Source organism: Myotis daubentonii, chromosome 2 (genome assembly GCF_963259705.1).
Source record: "Myotis daubentonii chromosome 2, mMyoDau2.1, whole genome shotgun sequence".
Classification (NCBI taxonomy): domain Eukaryota; kingdom Metazoa; phylum Chordata; class Mammalia; order Chiroptera; family Vespertilionidae; genus Myotis; species Myotis daubentonii.
The window spans coordinates 673,802-697,569 of record NC_081841.1 but is presented as its reverse complement, the minus strand read 5'-3'; the positions used below and the strand labels follow the sequence as shown (position 1 = coordinate 697,569).

The following is a 23,768-nucleotide window of genomic DNA, read 5'->3' as shown; positions in this document are numbered from 1 at the left end:
CTTCCAGGAAGAGGAGCCTGTCCTTCCCTACCATTTGGTTATCTCATGTTCAAGCTCATGTCTCAAATGAAGATTAGTACTTAATCCTTTCTCTTTATCAATTTTCAAAATAATGAATCATTTTCCTGTCATCCTCCGAAGGTGACCAGTTGACTTTATTTTGGTATTATAAACTCATAAACATACTGGGTGAGTTTTAAGCAGGGACCTCCTTGTCTGCACGACAGTCAGTGTTTAGTCTGTGAATTGGTTGTTTCAGAGATTAGCTGCAGGCTTCTTAGTTCCTCATTGATGTGTCCTTTCTGATAGCAAAGGGGAATGAAGTTGATTTCAGGGAGTTCAGCTTTGCTGATTATAGCAGCAGCAGGTGCCTCCATACATGGATGGCGGGTGCAGGCATCAATTCTAGCCCAAACCAACCTCTCTATGACATGCAAGGTTTTTTCTGTGTTGCCGCAATCCTTTATTAATAGGGGATTTGAATTGAAAGTCCTACCTTTTCATTTTTCCTTTATTTTCTAGTTTTAAAGTATTTTCAAAAAGTGGCTTTTAAAAATCAAAGAATGAGCTTTTCTATTTTAAATTACCATTATAGAATTTTTTTCTATGCAAATTGAAGCTGATAGGTCCCTGGCACTACAAGGTTTGAAATGTATAAATCAGTTAAGTGCTTGACCTGATTTCATCTTTTGTAGGTAATGCAGGACCATCAAGATGACAGCGATCCTGTTTCCAAAGTAACAAGCAGGTCTACAAAGCATGAATTTAGGTCTGCACCAAGAAGTACTTTATACAACTCCTGGAAAACAGTGGTCTGGGCCCTGAGATGATGTGCTCCTGAGTTGCATCTTCTGTTTTCCAGTAACATGTATGATTAGCCATATTCATGAACATCCCAAAAGTTAGAATTATTTTCAAAACACTGAAGATAATGGATGTTTGGGGGCAAATTGAGAGCTTGGATCATTTTCTTACCAACCTGAGATAGCAACGTGATGACACAGCCAGAGTAGTTATGGTGAGTCATGGACAATAACCAGGAAACCCATCCCCCCAAAGGGGATGGTGACTTTGTTTCTGATAAAATAAATGCTAAAATAGAAGAGGAAGATGATGGAATTCCGAATCACACTTTGGAAAGAGTGGACTTTAAGACTGAACAAGAGGACAGGAAAGCAGCTGGCAGTGGTGATGAACAGGTAGAGATCAGAGAAGCAAGCTACAGCTGTAAGCCCCCGGGGAAGTGTTTCCCTGCCGACCACGAGGACGACTATGGCGCCCTGTTCTCACAGTACAGCAGCACGTTGTACGATGTTGCCATGGAAGCTGTGACGCAGAGCCTCCTGTCCAGCCGCAGCATGAACTCCAGGAAGAAGTCTCCGGCCTGGAAACATTTCTTCATCTCTCCTCGGGACAGCACGAAGGCAGTGTGTGTTTATTGCATGAAAGAGTTCAGCCGCGGCAAAAACGAGAAGGACCTGAGCACGAGCTGTCTCATGCGGCACGTGAGGAGGGCGCACCCCACAGCACTCATTCAGGAGGAAGGCAGTGTGTCTACCCTGGGATCCATCTCCTCCCCTGCACTGGTGTTCCCTCCTCAGCCCACACCCCTTGGAGACCTGGGCACCATACTGTCACCCATCAAACTTGTCCAGAAAATAGCCTCCAAGATCCCATCTTCTGAACAGGTGACAGAACAATCTGGATCTGTCATATCTTCTGAAGAGGTCTCCTCTGATGTGTCCATCTCTGAGAAGTACAGGCAGGAAGAAGCCCTGGTGGAGCCACCCCAACCGCTCCCCACTCCCCAGCATGATGACTCTGCAGAGAGTGGGCCAGAGAAGAGCTTTCCACTTCCAAAGAGTACCTCTGGATCCCGAAGGTGGTCTGCAGTCTGGAAGCACTTCTACCTGTCACCTCTGGACAGCTCCAAGGCCGTGTGCATTCACTGCATGAGTGAGTTCAGCAGAGGGAAAAACGGGAAGGACCTGGGTACCAGCTGCCTCATCCGGCACATGTGGCGGGCACACCGTGCCATCGTACTGCAGGAGAAGAGCAGGGGAGCATCCATGCCTCCCCCCTACTCCACGCCACCAACCCTGCTGCCTGCCCTCCTGCCTCCTGAGAGAGATCCAAACTTGGTGTCCTCATCGCCAGGCAATGAGGTACAAGAGTCCCCCTCGGCATCCTCCTCCCCTGACCAGCTGACTGAGCACCTGCAGGCATGTCTGAAACCTGGAGATTTGCCGATGGAAGATGTATCAGTGTTGTCATCCTCTGATGATGTGGGCGAGGCCTCGTTGGTGTCCTCCCCTGAGAAGCAGCAGGGTGATGGGTCGAGCCCTCACATGGTTGAGTCTGGTGTTATATTCCAGCAGAATCAAAAGGTGATGAAGAGACTGAAGTCGGAGGTCTGGCATCACTTTTCCCTCGCCCCCATGGACAGTCTGAAGGCGGTGTGCAGACACTGCAGCTGTGTCATCAGTCGAGGAAAGAAGGGTGATGTGGGCACCAGCTGTTTGATGAGACATCTCTACAGGCGCCACCCAGAAGTTGTTGGGAACCAAAAGGGCTTCCTGGGGGCTAGTTTGGCAAACCCTCCATACAACACCTTGGCATCCACAGAAACTTCCTCCAAACTAACTGACCTTCCAGCAGTGGTTACCAAAAGCAGTCCAGTTCTATTTCCCGTTCACAGCAAAAAGACCTCCAAGCTGTGGAATCACTTTTCTGTCTGCTCTGCAGACCCCACTAAAGTCGTGTGCTTGCACTGTGGCCGGACAATAAGCAGGGGCAAGAAGCCAACTAACCTGGGCACCAGCTGTCTTCTGAGGCATTTACAAAGGTTCCACGGCAGTGTGCTGAAGACCGATGTCCCCAAGACCGTGCTGCCCTCTCCTCCAGGCGTCAGCGTGCCCCTGAGCGCAGAACTGTCGGGAGCTTCCTCCTTTGACGACACTGATGAGAAGTTTTATGATTCTCATCCAGTTGCCAAAAAGATAACAAGTCTCATAGCTGAAATGATTGCACTTGACCTTCAGCCATATTCTTTTGTTGATAATGTTGGCTTTAACAGGCTGCTCGAATACTTGAAACCTCAGTACTCTTTGCCCTCCCCTTCCTACTTTTCCAGGACAGCTATCCCCGGAATGTACGATAATGTGAAGCAAATCATTATGTCACACCTTAAGGAGGCTGAGAGTGGTGTGGTCCATTTCACATCTGGAATATGGATGAGTAACCAGACCCGGGAGTACCTGACACTCACTGCTCACTGGGTCACCTTCGAGTCGTCGATCCGACCTCACTGTGAGGATCACCACTGCTCAGCACTGTTAGACGTGTCACAGATTGACTGCGACTATAGCGGCAACAGCATTCAGAAGCAGCTGGAATGTTGGTGGGAGGCCTGGGTGACATCCACTGGCCTTCAGGTTGGCATTACAGTGACTGACAATCCCAGCATAGGAAAGACGCTGAATGAAGGGGAGCACTCCAGCGTGCAGTGCTTCAGTCACACGGTGAACCTCATTGTCAACGAGGCCATTAAAAGCCAGAGAATGGTGCAGAATTTACTCAGCATTGCTCGGAAGCTATGTGAGCGGGTGCTTCGCTCACATGCAGCAAAAGAGAAACTGGCAGAGCTGCAGAAGGAGTATGAATTGCCGCCCCACCACCTTATTCAGGACGTCCCATCCAAATGGAACACGTCGTTTCATATGCTCGAACGGCTCATTGAGCAGAAGAGAGCAATTAACGAGATGTCCATCGAGTGTAATTTCAGAGAACTGATCAGTTGCGACCAGTGGGAGGTCATGAAGTCTGTGTGTCATGCGCTGAAGCCCTTTGATGCTGCGAGTCGGGAGATGAGTAGCCACATGTCTACCCTCAGCCAGGTCATCCCCATGATCCACATTCTGAACAGAAAAATCGAGATGCTGTTTGAGGAGACCATGGGCATCGACACCATGCTGAAGTCTCTAAAGGAAGCCATGGTGAGCCGACTGTCCGCCACCCTCCACGATCCCAGGTACATCTTTGCTACACTGTTGGACCCTCGTTACAAAGCCTCCCTGTTCTCCGAGGAGGAGGCGGAGCAGTACAAGCAGGATTTAATCAGGGAACTAGAAATGCTGAATTCTACCTCAGAGGACATACCTGTCTCCAATGGGTGTCCTCCAGACTCCCCATCGAGAGACTCCAATGGGGATGAAAGCCTGTGGTCCCTCATGGCCAAGATAAAAAAGAAAGGCCCAAGAGAAAAGATGAAGGTTCCTGAGGCCATGGTGCTTTCTTACCTGGAGGAGGAGGTGCTTGAACACAGCTGTGACCCACTTACCTACTGGAACCTAAAGAAGTCTGCCTGGCCAGGACTCTCAGCCTTGGCCGTCAGGTTTTTGGGTTGTCCCCCGAGTATTGTCCCTTCAGAAAGGCTGTTCAGCACACCCACTGAGAACGGTAGCTTTGGCCAGTCCAGGCTCATGATGGAACATTTTGAAAAACTTATCTTTTTGAAAGTGAATCTTCCATTAATATATTTTCAGTATTGAAATCACAATGGAGCCACCTGGCTAAAGGTGTTGTTGCTCATTAGGCACCAGCTGTTTGTCACAGGCTGTTGGTTGGCACCAGTTGGTGCCAAGGAGGACATCAGACCGGGCACTCTCAGGTCCACACTGAGTTTCTCTTGAAATCTCACCATAATGTCTATATGTGCCTTACTCCTAGTCCTTCAAGCCAGGTACCACGGTGTGTTTTTTACAAAGCCACTAGAAATAGCCTGTCTTGTCAATTATGAAATATGGTGTTTAGGTTTAAATCCATAACTGTTACGTTTTTTTTAAAAGCTGGGGGTTAGTTATTTGTTTTACTAGAAAGACAGAAGATGAAAAGAGTTTTATTCCGTAGGCTTTTTATTCACTTATGTAAGAACAAATCAGGTACCGTATTTTAGTTAAAAATTGCTTTAATTGCAACAAAGCAGCCTTTGTGGCTGTCAAATAAAATATGGAAATAGGTGGAGTAGAAGCCATCCTGAGTGGTTTTTACCTGCATCTCTAATAATGTGAGGAGTGCAGAAAATATTGTGGAAGATACTGTTTGCTACAGCAACGATGTGGCATTTGAAGACAAAACTAAAATATAACATGGAATGTCAGTTACATGATGGTTGTAAGGAGAACTTCCCCATGTTCTGGTTTTGTGTTGAGGTTTCACATGGTCAGTTACATCAGTGACATCCTGACTCTTTATAACATGCTCCTTGCTGCCTGTTGTCCAATACGTTTACAGCAGCTCTGGTGACTGAACCCCCGAGCCTCTGACATAGTGTCTCTACTTTGAAACTATAGACTTCAAAATAGTGTTTCTATTTTGAAATGTGTGTAGTGCCCCCCAATTTGATCAAATCACGTGTAAAATTCTTTTTAGAGGAGGTGATATAACAGGGAAGAATACTGTTATATTACAGTTGTAAGAGTAGCCTTCGGTGTTTTTTGACAATACAGAAGACTCAGCCATCACGGGTATTTTAGAATCCCAGGGACATCAGAATGAAATGCCAGTTGTCAGATTCTTTTAACAATATGTCCTCAGAGTTTTTGCTTCAACATGTAGAAAAGGATTCCTTTTCTTATTTTATACCAATTAAATATGCTGGTGAAACAAGTCACTCATTGCCTGTGCCCTTTTAGAAAAGTTGTTTCCTCAAAATACTGTACTTGTTATTAATCTCACTTTGCATTGACTATGTTTTGGTATATTTATAAATAGGGAACTCAGTTTCTGAAATTAAACTTTTTATTTGCAATTTTCTACAGTTGGAGGAAGCTGGCTTTTTCTTCTTAAGATGATAAAGTAGTCATATCCTTTGGATGCCAATGTACATGGCAACCTCATTCATGCCGCCCTTGAATTACCACCTTAGTTCCAGATAGGACATAGGAGAGGTGATGAAGTGGTCCTTACAACAGCTTTTCTGAGATGATGCTGACTTGTGTTCAGAATGATTGCGTTGCCATGCATACTGCCCAAACAGAAGAGCCTGTGGACAGCCTCATAGTTGCCTTGGCCATGTAGCCTCTCCTGAGATGCTGTGTGCAAATTCCCGAGTCCAGCCTCTGTTCCAGAGCCCCAGGAGCACCAATTGGGGCCACATTGTGAATCATGCTCATGCGGTTTTCCCATGACTTACATGAGAATCCCTATAAATGTGTGCTCAAGGCGATACTATGTGTAAAGACTTTACCAGTTTGAGATCCAGGCTGTCATCAGTCTTCCCTGTGCTGGGTCTAACCAGATCCAGGAAATGAGTCCAAAAGGCCAGAGTAGATTTCCTGGAGATCCAGTGTTGGGCTCATGGCTTTCCTGAAGGGAGAGTCTACCAGCTTGGGCTGGTAGTAGCCCTGCCTTACAAGGTGGAAGTTATGGGTGGCTCCTGGGTGGGGGCCCTAGGCTCTTACTTGAGTGCTCAGCTGAATTTGACATGGGAAACGTTTCCTTGAAGGGTCTGTACATGTGGTGCCAGACTGATGGTCTTAGTCGTTCAGGTCTGTAACCTGCTCTTCTGCCTCCAGTTCACCAGTCATGAGCTAGGGCTCTCCAACCCTCAGGAGCCTATGGACTATATGAGGCTCTATGCATGCTGAGCACCATTTGTTTCGGTTGCCAAGCTCATGTCAGGGATATGCATTGATGTACTCGCCTTTTGTACTCATGCTCCAATGGTTCAACTTAGGTTTCCACTATAGGGGAGGGTTCATCATGTATGGACAGCTCTGAATGGTTGTCACAGAGACAGGCCCACAGAGCCAGATGTTTGCTGTTGGGTCCATTACAGGACAAGCTTGCTCACTTCAGTGGGCAGAGAACATGGTCCAAGGGATGGACCTCGAGTGATGGGCATGCAGCGGTTCTTCATGCGTTTGTTTATGTTGACTATAGAAACAGGTCCTGTGAGCGCTGCGGAAACAGTCAAACCCTGTGTTCTTGTGCTGCTGACAATGCTGCAGGAGATAGGCCCAATGCTAACAGCTGTCTGGTGCTGCTCACAGCTGGTCCTGATACCGATGTTTCCCAATAGAGAAATGCAACTGGATGCAACTGGAAATGCGGCTGCTCTTGGCCATCCCGCTATAGCTCATTCAGACCGGAGTACCAAGCTGTTTATTTCCCTGCTGTAGGTGATATCTGGGGCAGGAGGCACTTCTCTGGTCACTCCTAATAAAAAGCTCTTAGTGTAAGTCTTGGGAATTGCCTCGTTTCAGTGAATGGATGCTGTTATATGTTAATAAAATGTTGGACTTAGTTAAAACTTCCTTCTACTTCTGACTGTGAGGCAGCAGCTGGTATCAGACCAAGAACTGTTCTGAGAACAATCTTTTTTTGAAGATACCAAGGAGCACCTCAAGGATTTGAGGAAGCACAATTCTAGTAAGGAGATACTTGCACGAAGGCAAGTCTTCTGTCCACAATTGTAGAGCTGTCAGTGGTGACACTGGGCTGGGGAGACCCATGGTGACATCAAGCAGGACTGCAAAAGCCAAGGTCTTGAAGAAGAGGGAGCTTCAGGAGGGGCTGTATCCTTGCAGCCTCCCCAGGGACAGGTGCTGGCCTGTGAGGTTCTCATGTTCAGGGAGAGAGGCTGAGAAGTGGGCACCCGTGCAGGGAGACAACTGGACTGCAGTGCCTATCAGCAAGAGGACCCCAGGTTTCCACGGGAGACCCCTGGAGGCAAAACAGGATAGGCCAGTTATCACAAAGCCTGAAACAGCTGCATCACCTTGACCTTGAGCACATCACAGTGGCCTGCCCTATTCCGCATTTCTTCCCAAAGGAAAAGACCCAGAGCTTCTATTATTTTACCTACGTACAGTTTGACTCTTAGTAAGAAATTATCCAACACTAAAAATAGGATCAAAGACTGAAAGTAAGAGAGTGGACAACAGAAACAGACACACAGTTGATCCAAATTCCAGTTTGCAGACATTGACACTGATTAATACATTGAAGAAATTTGATAAGGTGGAGAATGTCCTTCCACTTATGAGAATATTAATCTATAAACACATTCTAAAACTGAAAAATAAGATGACAAGAATTAAAAAGATGCACCTAATACAAGTTAGATGGGAAGACTGCTGGATTGGAAGCCAGGACAGGAGAAAAACTCTGACTGAAGTGCAGCAAAAGGATGTGGCACAGGACGGGGAGGTGACAGGTTCCGGGATTCCTGGAGGAAGAAAACACAGGCAGTACCTGAAGGAGACAGTGAGTGTGCGAGGCTTTCCCAAACTGACAGCGGAGAAATCCATGGATCTCAGAATGTCAGGGTAAATTAAAAATGACACACAAAAACCTACACCTAGGCACATCACAATAAAGTACTAAAAACCAAAGACAGGAAATCTGAAAAGCAGAGGAAAATGGAGACACTTCAGAGGAACAACTCAACTGGCAGCATACTTTTTTTTTTCCTTTAACAGAAACAATGAAAGTTAGCTCTGGCCAGTGTGGCTCAGAGGTAGAGTGTTGGCCCATACACCAAAGGGTCATGGGTTCAATTCCCAACTAAGAACACGTATCTGGGTTGCAGGTTCTTTCCCTGGCCCAGTTAGGGTGTGTGCAGGAGGCAACCAATTGATGTGTTTCACATCATCAGTGTTTCTCTCCCTGAGTCTCCCTTCACTTCTCTTAAAAAAAAAAAAAAAAAAAAAAAGGAAAAAATATCCTAGAGTGAGGATTAACCAAACGAAGTAAAAAATAATGAAACTTATAACAATGTTATGGCATCTGTAATGCCAACCCAGACTCACATGCCCAGCACAGATACTTCAAAAATGATGGTGAAAGGAAGTTTCAGACAAAACAAAACAGAAAGGATATGTCACCAGTAGACCTTCCCTGCAATATCTCCTGAAGGGTATTTTCCAGGCAGAAGAGGAACCATTCCAGATGGACATGTGATGTTGCCAGAGGAATGAGGGACATTTCTAGGAAGCATAGAAATGGGGAATCAAAATGAGTACTGGCTGTTTAAAACAGTGGTATCATTTAGGGTTTAAAGTAAAGGCAGACTGAGATACACAGACAACAGCAGGACAGGATGGGAAGCAAAAGCCGACTGGGCCCTTATGCTGTAACTATTTGGGAGCTCTGTTGAATATTAAAGGCTCATAGCTTCCAGGGGAAGACTTGGAGGGTGAATGCAGTTAGTTTTGGTCAATTTGAGCTCTTAGCAGAGTAGCAGATACCCAGCCAGGCAGCTGTGTATGTGTTCCTGGAGTAGCTCCCACATGGCATGTGAGGAGCAGGGGTGGGCAAAAATGACTGTGCCCTCCAAATGCCAGGGATCTGTGCAAACTACTGCTTCTGATTATGGAGGTGCAGACAAGGAGATGGGCAGCCATGTTCTGCCCCTCCCCCTCCACTGAAGTGCTTTCCAGGGGACTTAGGATGTTGCACTATTACCCACACTTCTACTCCCCACCTCTACTTATACCTTTTCTCCTTTCAGGAGCCAGGTATTTCAAACTAACTGCATATATGGGGGAAAATAGGAAATGACCAATATGCCCAAGGAAAGACACAGAAAAGACAAGATACTAAGTTTATGCTTCAGGCTGATCCTCCACACAGAGATGGCCTATAATAACAATATAAAAATACTAACAAAAAGCAAACTGGGGAAGGGGAAGAATCTGATTTTCAGAGTTACCACGTTATTAAATTCAAATGTCCATTTTCAACAAATATTCCCAATGCATACAAAGAAACAGGAAAATATGGCCCATTCACAGAAAAAATTAATCAACAGGAACTGTTCTTGAAAAAGACCTGATGGCAGATCTATTAGACAAAGACTTTAAAACAACTATCTTAAAAATGCTCAAAGAACAAAAGATATGAAAAAAAAAATTAAATGATGTTTAAATGAAATGAAAATGTCAATAATAACGGAAAACCTAAAAAGAAACAAAAATAAATTTGGACCTGAAAAGAATAACTGAAATGGAAAATCAACTAGACTCTAGTGCAGTGATGGCGAACCTATGACACGTGTGTGGGAGGAGACGCGCGAACTCATTTTTTTGGTTGATTTTTCTTTGTTAAATGGCATTTAAATATATAAAATAAATATCAAAGATGTAAGTCTTTGTTTTACTGTGGTTGCAAATATCAAAAAATTTCTATATGTGACACGGGCACCAGAGTTAAATTAGGGTTTTTCAAAATGCTGACACGCCGAGCTCAAAAGGTTCACCATCACTGCTCTAGTGACTAGAGGGATTAAAAGGCAGAATCAAGCCCTAACCGGTTTGGCTCAGTCGATAGAGTGTCAGTCTGCGGACTCAAGGGTCCCAGGTTCGATTCCGGTCAAGGGCATGTACCTTGGTTGCAGGCACATCCCCAGTAGGGGTAGTGCAGGAGGCAGCTGGTTGATGTTTCTCTCTCTTCAATGTTTCTAACTCTCTATCCCTCTCCCTTCCGCTCTGTAAAAAATCAATAATATATATATATTTTTTTAAAAAGGCAGAATCAAGTTGAAAGAAGAAATTATCAGCAAACTTGAAGATAGAACAGTTAAAATTATTGCATCTAAGAAACAGAAAAAAAAGATGAAAGGAAAGTAAATAGAGCCTAAGGGACCTGTTGGCACAAGAAGAAGCAAACCAACATATGCATTGTGGGAGTGCCAGAGAAGGAGGGAGAAAGAAAGGGGCAGAGAGACTATATGAACAGATAATAAAACTTCCCAAATTTGATGAAATACATTAATAAAAATATCCTAGCCCTAGCCGGTTTGGCTCAGTGGATAAAGCGTCAGCCTGGGGAGTTTGCAGCTCCGTGGAACCATAAAGGACACACTCAGGGGGCAGACTCAGTGAGCACCAAAGCCCCATTGAAGCAAGTCTTGTCCCGGAGGGGTGTCTCCATCACAGAAGTTCTCCCACTGCAGACACAGCTGATTCTCACAGCCAATAGGCCTGGAGGTCAATTCCTCCCAGTGATACCTACAACAGTCAAGGCTTAACTACAACAAGACTGTGCACAAAGACCACAAGGGGTGCACCAAGAGTAATTGGGGAGGCTGAACCACTGGGCCCTAGAGGACACTTAACACAGAAAACCACCTTATCAACACAGGGAAGCATAAAAAATGCGGAGACAAAGTAAAAGGACACAAACGACAGAAATGGAGGAAAGCAAACTACTGGATATAGAGTTCAAAACCACACTTTTAAGGTTTTTCAAGAATTTTCTAGAAACTGCTGATAAACTTAATGAGACCTACAAGAAATCTAATGAGACCCTCGAGGTTGTGATAAAGGACCAACTAGAAATTAGGCACATATTGACTAAAATAAAGAATATTATACAGACTCCCAACAGCAGACTAGAGGATTGCAAGAACCAAGTCAACGATTTGAAATACGAAGAAGCAAAAAACACCCAACCGGAAAAGCAAAATGAAAAAAGAATCCAAAAATACGAAGATAGTGTAAGGAGCCTCTGGGACAGCTTCAAGTATACCAACATCCGAATTATAGGGGTGCCAGAAGAAGAGAGAGAGCAAGATATTGAAAACCTATTTGAAGAAATAATGACAGGAAACTTCCCCTACCTGGTGAAAGAAATAGACTTACAAGTCCAGGAAGCGCAGAGAACCCCAAACAAAAGGAATCCAAAGAGGACCACACCAAGTCACATCATAATTAAAATGCCAAGAGCAAAAGACAAAGAGAGAATCTTAAAAGCAGCAAGAGAAAGAAACTCAGTTACCTACAAGGGAGTACCCATACAACTGTCAGCTGACTTCTCAACAGAAACTTTGCAGGCCAGAAGGGAGTGGCAATAAATATTCAAAGTGATGAATACCAAGAATCTACAACCAAGATTACTTTATCCAGCAAAGCTATCATTCAGAATTGAAGGTCAGATAAAGAGCTTCACAGATAAGAAAAAGCTAAAGGAGTTCATCACCACCAAACCAGTATGATATGAAATGCTGAAAGGTATCCTTTAAGAAGAGGAAGAAGAAAAAGGTAAAGATACAAATTATGAACAACAAATATACATCTATCAACCAGTGAATCTGAAAATCAAGTGAATAATCTGATGAACAGAATGAACTGGTGATTATAATAGAATCAGGGGCATAGAAAGGGAGTGGACTGACTATTCTTGGGGGGTAAAGGGGTGAGGGGGATGCGGGAAGAGACTGGACAAAAATCGTGCACCTGTGGATGAGGACAGTGGGTGGGGAGTGAGGGAGGGGTGTGGGGTGGGAACTGGGTGGAGGGGAGTTAAAAAAAATGAAAAAAAAAAGCACGTCAGCCTGGGGACTGATGGGTCCCAGGTTCGATTCCCGTCAAGGGCACATGGTTGGGTTAAGGGCTTGATCCCCAGTAGGGGGCGTGCAGAAGGCAGCCAATCAATGATTCTCTCTCATCAATGATGTTTCTATCCCTCTCTTCCTCTCTGAAATAAAAAATACATTAAAACATATATATATATATATATATATATATATATATATATCCCATAAGATCAGTGAGCATCAAGAAAGATCATCTCAAAAAGAACCACACTGATACACATTAATCAAATTATCACAAGACAGAATCTGGAAAGCATCAAAAGCGTGACTAGTTACATTTAAAGAATCATGAGATCAAATTATTTCTTCTCACAAACCTTGGAGACAGTAGGCAAATACTTTGAAAGAGGTAAAAGAAAGAAATGTCAACCAAGAATCTTATATCTAGCAAAAGTGTGCTTCAAAAGTGAGGGATGTGCCCTAACTGGTTTGGCTCAGTGGGTAGGGCATCAGCCTGCGGACTGAAGGGTACTGGGTTTGATTCCAGTCAAGGGCACAAACCTGGGTTGCGGGCTTGATCCACAGTGGGGGGCGGGGGGGGGCGGCGTGCAGGAGGTAGCCAATCAATGATTCTCATCATTGATGTTTCCATCTCTCTCTCCCACTCCCTTCCTCTCTGAAATCAATAAAAATATATTTTGTTTTAAAAAGTGAGGTACAAATTAAGACAAAAAGGTGAGCAAAAGCTATGGGAGTTTGTGATCACTAGACCTGCCTTACCAGAAATGCTCAGGGGAGTCCTGCAGCGTGAAATGAAAGGACATAAGACCTGTGAAGAAATAAAGGCTTCAGACAACGTAGACAGGCAATTATAAAAGCAAGTCTTATTGTAGCAACGTTTTTCTCACTTCAGGTTTTGTTTTCTGCATGACTTAAGAGACTGATACATGAAAAACACACACACCAAATGACTTCTGGTTTTGGGTTCCTCATGTAAGAAACCTGCAAGTCACCACTCCATCCTAACAAGTAAAAAGCAGAACAAACTGAAACGATGCTGCTCTTCTGGGCTCTGTAAGACAAGGGAGGACACAGGGTAAACCCCTGCTCCCAAGACCGGAGAGACAGACATGTGAACACAAGTCATCGTGGCTTCCTGGAGCAGAGACTCTTGAGCTGAAACTGCCTGGGGAACCTAAGCCTGGGGTTTCCTGAACCATAAGTAATGAATCTCTGTAGGCTCAGCATAAACTCGGCAGAGTTAAAAACTCCAGGGAGCCCTAGCCAGTTTAGCTCAGCAGTTAGAGCATCAGCCTGAAAACTGAAGGGTTGCAGGTTTGATTCCTGTCAGGGGCAGTACCTTGATTGCAGGCTCAATCCCTAGCCCCGGTTGGGTTGTGTGCAGGAGGCAACCAATCATTAGGTTTCTCTCACATCCATGTTTCCTCTATATCTTCCCCCTCCCTTCCACTTTCTCTTAAAAAAAAAAAGAAAAGAAAAGAAAGAAAAAAATATCCTCGGGTGAGGATTAACAACAAAACAAAGAATCCAGTTATAGGGGGCCCCCACCCTATGGCAAGATCCTCCAGGAGCATGAGGTTCCCACAGCAAATAGCAGAGATAGGTCTCCTCGTGTTTCCAGCAGGAGGAGGGGAAGGAGCCATTAAAAGGTGTTAGAGCACCCTGATCTTAACAGGGGCGGCCCTAGGGAGACACTACCACACAGGGCACAGCTGACAGGGGAAGGGAGAGAGCAACTCCACTCCCTCCAGCATCTGTCCCAGCCAGGGTTAGAAGAAAACTGAGGAAGGCACAGACTTACTAAAGATTGAGCTTCATCTCAGGACCACACTACACTCCGTCCCCCTACCTCACCACACCTAAGACCTATTTACAGCAGCTCCTCCCATCTGGTGCATCTTGTCTGGCTTTTCAAGAAAAAAAAACAGGCACCACAAGGCAACACACAGATTGGAGAGACAGGAGCCAACACTGACACCATCAGATGCTGGTGAGGATGCGGAGCAGCAGGAGCGCTCACTCACTGCTGGTGGGACTGCAACGTGCTGTGGCCACTCTGGGAGACAGTTTGCCAATTTCTCACAAAACTAAAGGCATTCTCACCTTACAATCAGCAACCATGCTCCTCCGTATTTACCCAAAGGAACCGCACGCTTAGGCACACACACACACCTGCACACGGCCCCGCGGGAAAGATAACATTAGCCCTGCTCCGCACACTGTGCAAAAACAAAGCCCAACACAAGTGAGAGGTCTACACGGGAGGGAGACTCCACAGAAGCGCCCAGAGACAACGAGCCTGGACCCCTGGGGGGACCCCCAACTGCGCTGCGGGAAAGAGGACTCAAACACGAACACCTCGAGTTGAGGACATCTGCAGCGTCAGAAGACAAACGGGGAAACTACTTCCACACACACGGCAATAACGGGTGAACACCCTCCGGACTAAGAATTTTTACAACTGAAAGAACAAAACTCTGCCACTGAGCTGTGGGAACAAGTCAGTCATCGAGGGTGTGAGAAGGCGCCAAGTTCATGGAAGCAAGGCTCCTGAGGATGGAGGGAGGGGAATGAGTGGGCTCAGGGGGTGCAGAGGAGGGGGTGTCCGGCTGGGGGAGTGGGGGAGGAGAGCCAGGGAGGGCAAGAGGGGCTCGGGATCTCACTTTACAAAACTAGGCCAATAATTGTTGAGTCCACTCCTTCTAATCACACTCAGACTTGCAATGTGAACATTCCCCCCATTTCATGCAACAGAAGCCTGGTCCAAACCAGGGCGGGGGAAAAAGGGGCCTCTGAGCCACAGTCTGGCGAACAGACATGCGCACTAGGGCCTGTTCCTCACACGCCCGGACTCCCTACAGGCACCGCCAGGGGAGGCCCGCGGCCCGCACCCGCTGCCGCCGGCTCTACCGGGGGCCGCTCAGGAGCCGCGGCCCAGGGCCTCGCTGGTGCCGCCGCCTCCGCGTGGGCTCCTTCATTCCCAGCCCCAGCGGACGAGGCGCGCACGGAGCACCTGCTCCCGAGAGGGACAGGCTCGGGCCCCCCGCACGTGGCCGCCACCGCCTCGGAGCGCGGGGGCAGGAAGCACGACACCGGGCGCGTTTCCGGGCGAGCCGGCCTCGGGGCGCTGCGGCACCGGGCGGAGGGCACGCGGGGCAGGTCTCCGCGGCTGGGCTTCGCGTCCCCAAGGCTCAGGCGCCCCAAAGCCAGCGGCTGGGTGCGGGCCCGCAGCCGGACACACCAACGGGCTGCGGGCCCGCACCCAGCCTGGAGCGCAACTGCCCCGCCAGGGCTCGGGACCCTGCCGCTGAGGACCCGGAGCTGAGGGAGTGCGCCCGAGTGGGACCCGCGTCCCAAACCGCACCCGAGTGACCTGTCCCGACCATCCTGCGGTGGGCGCCGGAGCGCGGGGACTGCGCTTGCGCGTTGGGTGCCGTCCGGCGGGCTGGAGCGCGCGCCCACCCTCAGACTCAGCGGAGCTGCGCGGGGCGGGGCGGCGCGCGAGTTTGGCGCCTGCGCAGTCCGCCCCGGCGCTCTCGGCCGCTGCAGCCGGAGCCTCTAGTCAGCGAGTCCCAGGGAGTCAGCACTGCGCCTGCGCGTTCCGGCCCCCCGGCCCCGCCCCTCGCCGCGCGGGCCCCTGGGTGGGGAGCAGTGGCTCGTGGCGTCGAGGGCATCCTGGTGGGCAGCGGCGGCGGCGGGAGGGCCGCGGGGGCAGACAAAGCCGCGGCTAATGAATGGGAGCGCGTCCGCCTGCGCGTCCGTGGTCCGCAGCCCGCGGGACCCGCCGCCGAGCCCTGCGCCCGCGGTGAGTGCGCGGACGGAACCGGCCTCGCCTCAGCCTTGAGCTCGCCCCCGGCACGGCCGTCGGGGCCGGGGGTCGGGGACCAGGCCGGGCCGCGCCGCCGCGGTTCTGTGCGCCGGGCAGAGGCCGGGGCTGGGGCCGGGGGACGCGGCCTCTCGGGGCCTGGATACCGACTCGCCGCGGTTCTGCAGCCCCTCCCGCCCCCGGGTATATGTTTTAAAGCCCTTGATGAATATTCTTTTGTTTGTGGTTATATTGCCCCTTTGATATACAATTAGGTTTCTTTGGTTTGAATTTGGAATTTTTAAAAAAATATTTTTATTGATTTCAAAGAGGAAGGTATAGGGAGAGAGAGAAACATCAATAAGAGAGAATCATTGATTGGCTGCCTCCTGCATGCCCCCCGCTGGAGACCAGGCCTGCAACCTGGGCATGTGTCCTTGACCGGAATCGAACCCAGGACCCTTTAGTTCGCAGGCCAACACTCTATCCACTGAACCAAACTGGCTAGGGCTGGAATTTTTTGAATTTTATTTATTTATTTATTTGTTAAATATATTTTACTGATTTTTTACAGAGAGGAAGGGAGAGGGATAGAGAGTTAGAAACATCGATCAGCTGCCTCCTGCACACCTCCCACTGGGGATGTGCCCGCACCCAAGGTACATGCTTTTGACCGGAATTGAACCTGGGACCTTTCAGTCCGCAGGCCGACGCTCTATCCACTGAGCCATACCTGTTATGGCTAAATTTTATTTTTATGTACAAAATAATTACATGGCTCTCATAAATCAAAATTTTACGAGATATGATCAGAAATCTCAGGTACATCCGGATCTCCCACACTTATAGACAGCCATTTCTGTTTCTGCTTTATCCTGCATAAATAGGCATGTGCACACCTATAGCTGCCCTTGCTTTCCCTCCTGTCTTTCATAACAGGTTGCAAGTACCGTTTACACTTGTGTGTCTTGCTGATTATTCAACATGTCTATGAAGGTGTCAGTTTGTAGTGATTGTGTTTGAGTGGTGTTCAGACCTTTGGCTGTGGAATGCCATGGGGACTAATCTTGGGCAGATGTTGTTTTGTACTTGGTGAGGGCCGTGGTCAGGGTCTGTTTCTAGCACTGGGATTGCTGGGTCCATGGGAAAATGCAAGGTCCTCTGCATGGGTGTGGTCCCAGTGTGCACCCCACCAGGACAGCCTCATGACAGAGGTTGCCAAGCTTTTGGGTCTTTGCCCGTCTGATCCAGTGAGACCCAGTATCTTGGTGTAGTTTTTATTTAGTGTGCTTCGATTTGAATGGAAAATGGAAAAATAGGCTTTTCTAAATTGAATATACTTAGTTGTAAAAGCATTTAAGACCATTAAATGAAAGGTGCTCCTTATATTGGTAAGTCACCAAGTCTGATCAAGCACTGCCAGGTTGAGAATGGGAAACCCCATCCAGGAGAATTCTCACTTTCATGCTCACTATGCATCGGTTTTCAAAATAATGAATCATTTTCCTATCATCCTCCAAAGGTGACCAGTTGACTTTATTTTGGTATTATAAACTCATAAACATACTGGGTGAGTTTTAAGCAGGGACCTCCTTGTCTGCATGACAGTCAGTGTTTAGTCTGTGAATTGGTTGTTTCAGAGATTAGCTGCAGGCTTCTTATTTCCTCATTGATGTGTCCTTTCTGACAGCAAAGGGGAATGAAATTGATTTCAGGGAGTTCAGCTTTGCTGATTATAGCAGCAGCAGGTGCCTCCATACATGGATGGCGGGTGCAGGCATCAATTCTAGCCCAAACCAACCTCTGTATGACATGCAAGGTTTTTTCTGTGTTGCCCCAATCCTTTATTAATAGGGGATTTGAATTGAAAGTCCTACCTTTTCATTTTTCCTTTATTTTCTAGTTTTAAAGTATTTTCAAAAAGTGGCTTTTAAAAATCAAAGAATGAGCTTTTCTATTTTAAATTACCATTATAGAATTTTTTTTCTATGCAAATTGAAGCTGATAGGTCCCTGGCACTACAAGGTTTGAAATGTGTAAATCAGTTAAGTGCTTGACCTGATTTCATCTTTTGTAGGTAATGCAGGACCATCAAGATGACAGCGATCCTGTTTCGAAGGCAACAAGCAGGTCTACACAGCATGAATTTAGGTCTGCACCAAGAAGTACTTTATACAACTCCTGGAAAACAGTGGTCTGGGCCCTGAGATGATGTGCTCCTGAGTTGCATCTTCTGTTTTCCAGTAACATGAACCATATTCATGAACATCCCAAAAGTTAGAATTATTTTCAAAACACTGAAGATAATGGATGTTTGGGGGCAAATTGAGAGCTTGGATCATTTTCTTACCAACCTGAGATAGCAACGTGATGACACAGCCAGAGTAGTTATGGTGAGTCATGGACAATAACCAGGAAACCCATCCCCCCAAAGGGGATGGTGACTTTGTTTCTGATAAAATAAATGCTAAAATAGAAGAGGAAGATGATGGAATTCCGAATCACACTTTGGAAAGAGTGGACTTTAAGACTGAACAAGAGGACAGGAAAGCAGCTGGCAGTGGTGATGAACAGGTAGAGATCAGAGAAGCAAGCTACAGCTGTAAGCCCCCGGGGAAGTGTTTCCCTGCCGACCACGAGGACGACTATGGCGCCCTGTTCTCACAGTACAGCAGCACGTTGTACGATGTTGCCATGGAAGCTGTGACGCAGAGCCTCCTGTCCAGCCGCAGCATGAACTCCAGGAAGAAGTCTCCGGCCTGGAAACATTTCTTCATCTCTCCTCAGGATACAACAAAAGCAGTGTGTGTTTATTGCATGAAAGAGTTCAGCCGCGGCAAAAACGAGAAGGACCTGAGCACAAGCTGTCTCATGCGGCACGTGAGGAGGGCGCACCCCACAGCACTCATTCAGGAGGAAGGCAGTGTGTCTACCCTGGGATCCATCTCCTCCCCTGCACTGGTGTTCCCTCCTCAGCCCACATCCCTTGGAGACCTGGGCACCGTACTGTCACCCATCAAACTTGTCCAGAAAATAGCCTCCACGATCCCATCTTCTGAGCAAGTGACAGAACAATCTGGATCTGTCATATCTTCTGAAGAGGTCTCCTCTGATGTGTCCATCTCTGAGAAGTACAGGCAGGAAGAAGCCCTGGTGGAGCCACCCCAACCGCTCCCCACTCCCCAGCATGATGACTCTGCAGAGAGTGGGCCAGAGAAGAGCTTTCCACTTCCAAAGAGTACCTCTGGATCCCGAAGGTGGTCTGCAGTCTGGAAGCACTTCTACCTGTCACCTCTGGACAGCTCCAAGGCCGTGTGCATTCACTGCATGAGTGAGTTCAGCAGAGGGAAAAACGGGAAGGACCTGGGTACCAGCTGCCTCATCCGGCACATGTGGCGGGCACACCGTGCCATCATACTGCAGGAGAAGAGTGGGGGTGCAGCTATTACGCCACCGTACTCTGCACCCACCACTTTGTTGCCCACCCTACCAATGCAGGAGGGAAACCCAAGCCCTATGTCCTCATCGCCAGGCAATGAGGTACAAGAGTCCCCCTCAGCGGCCTCCTCCCCTGACCAGCTGACTGAGCACCTGCAGGCATGTCTGAAGCCTGGGGATTCACCGATGGAAGATGTATCAGTGTTGTCATCCTCTGATGATGTGGGCGAGGCCTCGTTGGTGTCCTCCCCTGAGAAGCAGCAGGGTGATGGGTCGAGCCCTCACATGGTTGAGTCTGGTGTTATATTCCAGCAGAATCAAAAGGTGATGAAGAGACTGAAGTCGGAGGTCTGGCATCACTTTTCCCTCGCCCCCATGGACAGTCTGAAGGCGGTGTGCAGACACTGCAGCTGTGTCATCAGTCGAGGAAAGAAGGGTGACGTGGGCACCAGCTGTTTGATGAGACATCTCTACAGGCGCCACCCAGAAGTTGTTGGGAACCAAAAGGGCTTCCTGGGGGCTAGTTTGGCAAACCCTCCATACAACACCTTGGCATCCACAGAAACTTCCTCCAAACTAACTGACCTTCCAGCAGTGGTTACCAAAAGCAGTCCAGTTCTATTTCCCGTTCACAGCAAAAAGACCTCCAAGCTGTGGAATCACTTTTCTGTCTGCTCTGCAGACCCCACTAAAGTCGTGTGCTTGCACTGTGGCCGGACAATAAGCAGGGGCAAGAAGCCAACTAACCTGGGCACCAGCTGTCTTCTGAGGCATTTACAAAGGTTCCACGGCAGTGTGCTGAAGACCGATGTCCCCAAGACCGTGCTGCCCTCTCCTCCAGGCGTCAGCGTGCCCCTGAGCGCAGAACTGTCGGGAGCTTCCTCCTTTGACGACACTGATGAGAAGTTTTATGATTCTCATCCAGTTGCCAAAAAGATAACAAGTCTCATAGCTGAAATGATTGCACTTGACCTTCAGCCATATTCTTTTGTTGATAATGTTGGCTTTAACAGGCTGCTCGAATACTTGAAACCTCAGTACTCTTTGCCCTCCCCTTCCTACTTTTCCAGGACAGCTATCCCCGGAATGTATGATAATGTGAAGCAAATCATTATGTCACACCTTAAGGAGGCTGAGAGTGGTGTGGTCCATTTCACATCTGGAATATGGATGAGTAACCAGACCCGGGAGTACCTGACACTCACTGCTCACTGGGTCACCTTCAAGTCGACAGTCTGGCACTGTGAGGATCACCACTGCTCAGCACTGTTAGACGTGTCACAGATGGCCTGCAACTATAGCAGCAACAGCATTCAGAAGCAGCTGGAATGTTGGTGGGAGGCCTGGGTGACATCCACTGGCCTTCAGGTTGGCATTACAGTGACTGACAATCCCAGCATAGGAAAGACGCTGAATGAAGGGGAGCACTCCAGCGTGCAGTGCTTCAGTCACACGGTGAACCTCATTGTCAGCGAGGCCATTAAAAGCCAGAGAATGGTGCAGAATTTACTCAGCATTGCTCGGAAGCTATGTGAGCGGGTGCTTCGCTCACATGCAGCAAAAGAGAAACTGGCAGAGCTGCAGAAGGAGTATGAATTGCCGCCCCACCACCTTATTCAGGACGTCCCATCCAAATGGAACACATCGTTTCATATGCTCGAACGGCTCATTGAGCAGAAGAGAGCAATTAACGAGATGTCCATCGAGTGTAATTTCAGAGAACTGATCAGTTGCGACCAGTGGGAGGTCATGAAGTCTGTGTGTCATGCGCTGAAGCCCTTTGATGCTGCGAGTCGGGAGATGAGTAGCCACATGTCTACCCTCAGCCAGGTCATCCCCATGATCCACATTCTGAACAGAAAAATCGAGATGCTGTTTGAGGAGACCATGGGCATCGACACCATGCTGAAGTCTCTAAAGGAAGCCATGGTGAGCCGACTGTCCGCCACCCTCCACGACCCCAGGTACATCTTTGCTACACTGTTGGACCCTCGTTACAAAGCCTCCCTGTTCTCCGAGGAGGAGGCGGAGCAGTACAAGCAGGATTTAATCAGGGAACTAGAAATGCTGAATTCTACCTCAGAGGACATACCTGTCTCCAATGGGTGTCCTCCAGACTCCCCATCGAGAGACTCCAGTGGGGATGAGAGCCTGTGGTCCCTCATGGCCAAGATAAAAAAGAAAGGCCCAAGAGAAAAGATGAAGGTTCCTGAGGCCATGGTGCTTTCTTACCTGGAGGAGGAGGTGCTTGAACACAGCTGTGACCCACTTACCTACTGGAACCTAAAGAAGTCTGCCTGGCCAGGACTCTCAGCCTTGGCCGTCAGGTTTTTGGGTTGTCCCCCGAGTATTGTCCCTTCAGAAAGGCTGTTCAGCACACCCACTGAGAACGGTAGCTTTGGCCAGTCCAGGCTCATGATGGAACATTTTGAAAAACTTATCTTTTTGAAAGTGAATCTTCCATTAATATATTTTCAGTATTGAAATCACAATGGAGCCACCTGGCTAAAGGTGTTGTTGCTCATTAGGCACCAGCTGTTTGTTACAGGCTGTTGGTTGGCACCAGTTGGTGCCAAGGAGGACATCAGACTAGGCACTCTCAGGTCCACACTGAGTTTCTCTTGAAGTCTCACCGTAACGTCTCTATGTGCCTTACTCCTAGTCCTTCAAGCCAGGTACCACGGTGTGGTTTTTACAAAGCCACTAGAAATAGCCTGTCTTGTCAATTATGAAACAGGATGATTAGGTTTTAACCCATAACTATAAAGTTTTTTAAAAACTGGGAGTTGACCTTTTTCTTCTCCTTGAGAGCACTCCCATGCCGTTCCCTTCTTCCTCTTCATCCCTCTCAGGTGTGCATCTCCTAAACTCTAAGGGACCCCATGAGACTTTTACATAGGAGAGTGGTGGGCAGCAGCAGCGCATCCAGGTTAGCACCCTGATCCTGTCTCCAAGGCCACCTTCCTTCTCTGACTTCCCAGTGAGCTACAGCAGCCCCACCTAGTCTCTTTCTGTTGCTCCTTCTCCTCAGATCCTTCCATGTTCCCTGTTCCCAGCTTTAAAAACTATCAAAATAAAAAGCAGGGGTTAGTAATTCATTTTACTAGAAGACAGGGTAGATTTAAACTCTTTTATTCTGTAGCCTTTATATTTAATTTTGCAAGAACAAATCAGGTACTGTATTTTAGTTAAAAATTGCTTTAGTTGCAACAAAACAGCTTTTGTGGCTGTCAAGTAAAATCTGGAAATAGGTGGAGTAGAAGCCATCCTGACTGAGTGGTTTTTACCTGTAGCCATATACGTATGTGAGGAGTGCAGAGGATATTCTGGAAGATGCTGTTCGCTACAACAGAGATGTGGCATTTGAAGACAAAACTAAACAGAAGTATCATGGAATGTCAGTTACATGGTGTTTGTAAGGAGAACTTCCCCATGTTCTGGTTTTATGTTGAGGTTACACATGGTGTTAACTCGGGGACATCCTGAATATGTATAACGTGCTCCTTGCTGCCTGTTGTCCTGCCAGTGGACCACATGACATGTTTATAGCAGTTCTGGTGATTGAACCTCCAAGCCTCTGACTTAGTGTCTCTACACTTTGAAGCTGTCTTTTGAAATGTGTGTAGTGCCCCCCAATTTGATCAAAATACGTGTAAAATTCTTTGTAGAAGAGGTGGTTTGTTAACAGGGAAGAATGTTGTTATGTTACAGTTGTAAGAATAGCCTTAGGTGTTTAGGTTTTTCTTATAATACGGAAGACTCGGCCATCACGGGTATTTTAGAATCCCAGGGACATCAGAATGAAGTGTCAGTTGTCAGATTCCTTTAGTATGTCTTCAGAATTTTTGCTTCAACATATAGAAAAGGGTTTATTTTCTTATTTCACACCAAATAAATATTCTGGGTGAAATAAATCATTCATTGCCTGTGCCATTTTAGAAAAGTTATTTCCTCAAAATACTGTACCTGTTATTAATCTCACTTTGCACTGACTATGCTTTGGTATATTTATAAATGGGGAACTCAGTTTCTGAAACTAAACTTACTTGCCATTTTCTACTGGAAATTTGAGCACGCTGGCTTTTTCTTAGGATGGTAAAGGTTAGGATGCCAAGGTTGTGGATTTGATCTCCATAAGGGCACATACAGGAAGCAAACAGTGAATGAATAAATAAGCTGAACAAA

General features: G+C 47.4%; 3 protein-coding genes across 5 annotated transcripts in view; all 3 read left to right on the top strand.

The window, feature by feature from the left end:
* ZBED4 (zinc finger BED-type containing 4) overlaps window positions 1–5,814 on the top strand; it is an 11,908-nt gene extending 6,094 nt beyond the window's left edge. Inside the window, exon 2 of the mRNA XM_059681326.1 lies at window positions 696–5,814. Coding sequence (XP_059537309.1) covers window positions 1,026–4,550 — 3,525 coding nt within the window. The 5' untranslated portion in view covers window positions 696–1,025 and the 3' untranslated portion in view covers window positions 4,551–5,814. The remainder of the gene's footprint in view (window positions 1–695) is intronic.
* Window positions 1–23,768, top strand: part of TRABD (TraB domain containing) — a 255,195-nt gene that overhangs the window by 52,324 nt on the left and 179,103 nt on the right. The gene's annotated exons all lie outside the window — the stretch shown is intronic.
* The window catches only part of LOC132226850 (zinc finger BED domain-containing protein 4-like), a 26,824-nt gene extending 3,056 nt beyond the window's left edge, over window positions 1–23,768 (top strand). The window contains exons 2-3 of one of the 3 annotated variants that reach the window (XM_059681327.1): window positions 696–737; window positions 18,265–23,768. In XM_059681327.1, coding sequence (XP_059537310.1) covers window positions 18,546–22,067 — 3,522 coding nt within the window. In that variant the 5' untranslated portion in view covers window positions 696–737; window positions 18,265–18,545 and the 3' untranslated portion in view covers window positions 22,068–23,768. Of the gene's footprint in view, window positions 1–695; window positions 738–15,960; window positions 16,146–18,222 lie in introns of those variants that run through there. The other 2 variants (XM_059681330.1, XM_059681329.1) reach the window with 2 other exon arrangements.